The sequence below is a fragment of the Juglans regia genome, chromosome 8, assembly GCF_001411555.2.
Source record: "Juglans regia cultivar Chandler chromosome 8, Walnut 2.0, whole genome shotgun sequence".
In the NCBI taxonomy this organism is placed as follows: Eukaryota; Viridiplantae; Streptophyta; class Magnoliopsida; order Fagales; family Juglandaceae; genus Juglans; species Juglans regia.
Window position 1 is genome coordinate 15,040,548 of NC_049908.1, and position 3,832 is coordinate 15,044,379.

At 43.1% G+C, this 3,832-nt stretch overlaps 1 protein-coding gene across 1 annotated transcript; it reads right to left on the reverse strand.

Annotated features, from left to right (window-relative positions):
• Positions 1-354: 354 nt before the first annotated feature.
• On the reverse strand, positions 355-3,622 carry LOC109021722. The gene is made up of 4 exons (XM_019004422.1): positions 2,225-3,622; positions 1,596-1,906; positions 1,401-1,490; positions 355-1,258 (listed from the first exon to the last, which is right to left on the reverse strand). Exons 1-4 carry the CDS (start codon positions 3,620-3,622, stop codon positions 355-357), a joined length of 2,703 nt encoding a protein of 900 aa, XP_018859967.1.
• Between the last annotated feature and the right edge of the window lie 210 nt (positions 3,623-3,832).

Sequence of the window (3,832 nt, forward strand, 5' to 3'; positions counted from 1 at the left end):
AGTCTGCCCATCTGACTGTGGATGGTATGCAGTGCTGAAGGCTAGTTGCACCCCTTGAGACTTAAACAGCTCTTGCCAAAAAATACTTGTAAAAGTACTGTCACGGTCAGAAACTATGGAGTTGGGCATTCCATGTAGTTTTAGAATGTGCTTAGTAAACAACTGAGCTATGGTTTTAGCAGTATACGGGTGGGTTATAGGAATGAAATGGCTGTATTTGGTGAGCCTATCCACAACTACCCATAGGCTGTTAAAACCATGTGAGGCTGGTAAACCTTCTATGAAATCCATAGAGATTTGAGTCCAAGGTTGTGAAGGGATTGGTAAGGGTTGGAGTAGTCCACTGGGCTTTGTCTAATCCACTTTCACACACTGGCAGATTTCACAATCCGTAATGTACTCCTTCACATTTTTCTTCATACCCTCCCAATAAAAGTCTCTTCTAAGTCTATGGAGGGTCTTATCATACCCCGAATGTCCCCCCAAGGCACTAGAGTGCACCAGCTGCAACAATTTCTGTTTGAAGGCTGCATCATCAGCCACTACTAGTCTCTGCTTGTAAAAAAACAGTCCCTCTCTTACTGAGTATTTTTGAGGTAATTCCCCCTTTTGAAATCTCTCCATTAGCTCTAGTACTTTAGGATCCTCCCTATACCCCTTTTTAATCTCTTCCATCCACTCCAAGGTTGGTAAGGCAATGACCGCCAAGGTGGCTTCCACTCTTTGCTCCTCTCCCTCACTTCTTCTAGATAAGGCATCTGCTGCCTTGTTTTCCAGCCCCTTTTTGTACTCCACCAACATATCATACCCTAATAATTTTAAGGTCCACTTTTGCTGCATAGGAGTACCTATTTTCTGCTCTAAAAGGTACTTCAAGCTTTGGTGATCTGTCCTCACCACAAACGGGTGTCCCAACAAGTAGGGTCGCCATTTTTGCACTGCCATTACCAATGCATAGAGCTCTTTCTCATAGGTGGACAGATTTAGGATCCTGCCCTTTAAAGCCTGACTGAAAAAAGCAATGGGCCTGTTCTTTTGCATCAAGACAGCCCCAATTGCCCCTCCCGATCCGTCACATTCTATTATAAAAGGAAGGGCAAAATCTGGAAGAACCAATACAGGGGGTTGACTTACTGCCTGCTTAAGGAGCTGAAAAGCTTCCTTTGCCTCCTCATTCCAAGCAAACTGATTTTTTTTAGCAACTGTGTTAACGGGGCAGCTATGCTTCCATACCCTTTTATAAAACGGCGGTAATAGCCTGTCAAACCAAGAAATCCCCTTAAAGACTTCAAGAAGTTGGAAATGGCCAGTTTGTTACAGCGACCAGTTTTTCCGAATCTGCCCTTACCCCATCAGCTGAGATCACATGGCCTAAGTAAGACACTTCCGGGACAGCAAACTTGCATTTAGAAAGCTTAGCCAACAGGTTATGCTGCTGTAACAACTCCAATGTTAATTGTAAATGCCTAAGATGATCATCCAAGTTAGCGCTATAAACCAAAATATCATAAAAAAAAACCAGTATAAACTTCCTTAAGTGTGGTCTGAAAACCTCATTCATGAGGCTTTGGAAAGTGCTAGGAGCGTTTGTTAACCCAAAAGGCATAACTAGGAACTCATAGTGCCCTTCATGAGTCCTAAAAGCCGTTTTTGGGATATCTTCTGGCTTGACCCTGATTTGGTGGTACCCGGAGCGCAAATCCAGCTTTGAAAATAGTTTAGACCCGCTTAATTCATCCAATAACTCTTCCACCACTGGTATAGGAAACTTGTCCTTAATTGTCACCTTGTTCAAGGACCTATAATCCACACACATGCGCCATGTCCCATCCGCCTTCCTCACTAACAACACCGGTGAGGAATATGGGCATTGGCTTGGCCTTATAACCCCAGAGGGCAGCAGCTCCTTCACAATTTTTTCTATTTCATCTTTTTGAAAATAAGGATATCGGTAAGGTCGGACTAAAATGGGTTGAGTGTTTGGCTGTAGGGTAATATTGTGGTCGTGGGATCTTATAGGAGGTAGGCCTTTTGGTTCTCCAAAAACTACTTGGTATTGGTTTAGTAATTTTTGAACAGCTGGGTGTATTTTTTGCTTCAGCTTTTGGTTCTCCGTCACCTCTACTAGCTGTAACAGCACCCCTTTTTTCTCCACTTTATTGTTTTTGTTCAAGCTGCCCTCTTCAATTTATTTGGTTGGATAAAAGCCCTGCAACTCAATCACCTTGCTGTCATGATGAAATTTCATAGATAATTCTTTAAAGTTCCATATAATGGACCCCAACTCATGCAGCCATTGCACTCCCAACACCATGTCACAGCCCACTAATACCAACACAAATGCTTCAGTCACAAATACATTCCCTTGTATCCTTACTCTCAATGAGGCACAACTACCTTCACTCATGACTGTCTCCCCATTGGCCACTCTTACCTTAATTATTCTGTCACTATTCACTGGGACTTTTGCCTTTTTAATCACAGAAGGGTCTATGAAATTATGGGTGCTCCCAGAGTCAATTAAAATAACTACCTTCTGGTTCCCCACTCTACCCTTTACCCTCATGGTTCTAGGGTTGACTGAACCAATCAAAGCATGTAATGATATTTCTGGTTGCACAGTATTTGTAACAAAATCCAGCATCTCTCCCCCTTCTATCGCTTCCTCCTCCTTCAAGGTATCACTCAACTCTTCCTCAACCTCCTCAATGAGAAAAAGCTTGGGTTGTTGGCATTTATGGCCCGGATTCCACTTGGAATCACAATAGTAACACAAACCCTTATCTCTCTGGTCTTTCATTTGTTGTGGTTTGATTTTATGGACTGGTACAATGGCTCTTTGTTGGCTATTTGGGTGGTTATGAAAGCTGGAACTAGGGTGCTGTGGGGCTTTAAGGTTATTGTGTAAGCTTGAGGAGGAGTGTGGTGGTGTTTTCAAGATTCCCGGATCATGGTCATAGCCGAGTCCCCTAACCCCCTTTCTAACCAACCCAACATGCTCTTCCTGAATTTTTGCTAAACTGTAAGCTGTCAACAAGTTCTTAGGCCCAAACATACGTACCGGCAACCTGATTTCGTCCTTCAATCCACTGAGAAAACAACTCAGTTTATAGTCCTCAGAAAGCTTCTTTAGTCTATTGGACAGCCCTTCAAAACTGGTTTTATAATCTTCCACTGAACCAGTTTGCTTGAGTCTTGTAAGATACTCCATTGGATCATCATAGGCAGATGGTCCAAACCTGACCAATAATGCCTTGGTGAACCCTTCCCAGTCTTGGATGGTCCCAGATTCTTCTAAATCTTGGAACCAAACAAGGGATGGCCCTTCCATGTGGAAAGAGGCCAACCTTAGCTTGTGTTGAGGCATAGTATTGTAGAAAGTAAAGTAGTGCTTTGTTTTGTACAACCAACCACTGGGGTCATCCCCATGAAAGTAAGGAAAATCAATCCTTACCTGTCTAGGTTGCAGTTCCTGGTCGTTGTCACGATGGTGAGAATTGTGTTGCTGATTCCTTGAGTAACTTCCCTCCCTTTGCTGGTCGTTATTTCGTTTTTGTAGCTCCATAGTGATAGTAGCTAACTGTTGCATGACTGAATCAGATTGCCTTTCCAAGGCTAACATTTCTGTTTCCAGATTTTTCAGCTGGGAATCGGTGGATGCTTTTCAAGGATGTGAGGCCCTCTTGAAGCTGGTTGAGGCGGGTTCCTTCTGCCATGGTGAAGCCGAATAGAGTGAGAGCACTTGGGATCACTCTCTGATACCAACTGTAACACTATTGACTGGATGTATTTAATTTTTTCTGTAAGAGATATTCTGTAATTGATAGTGTTG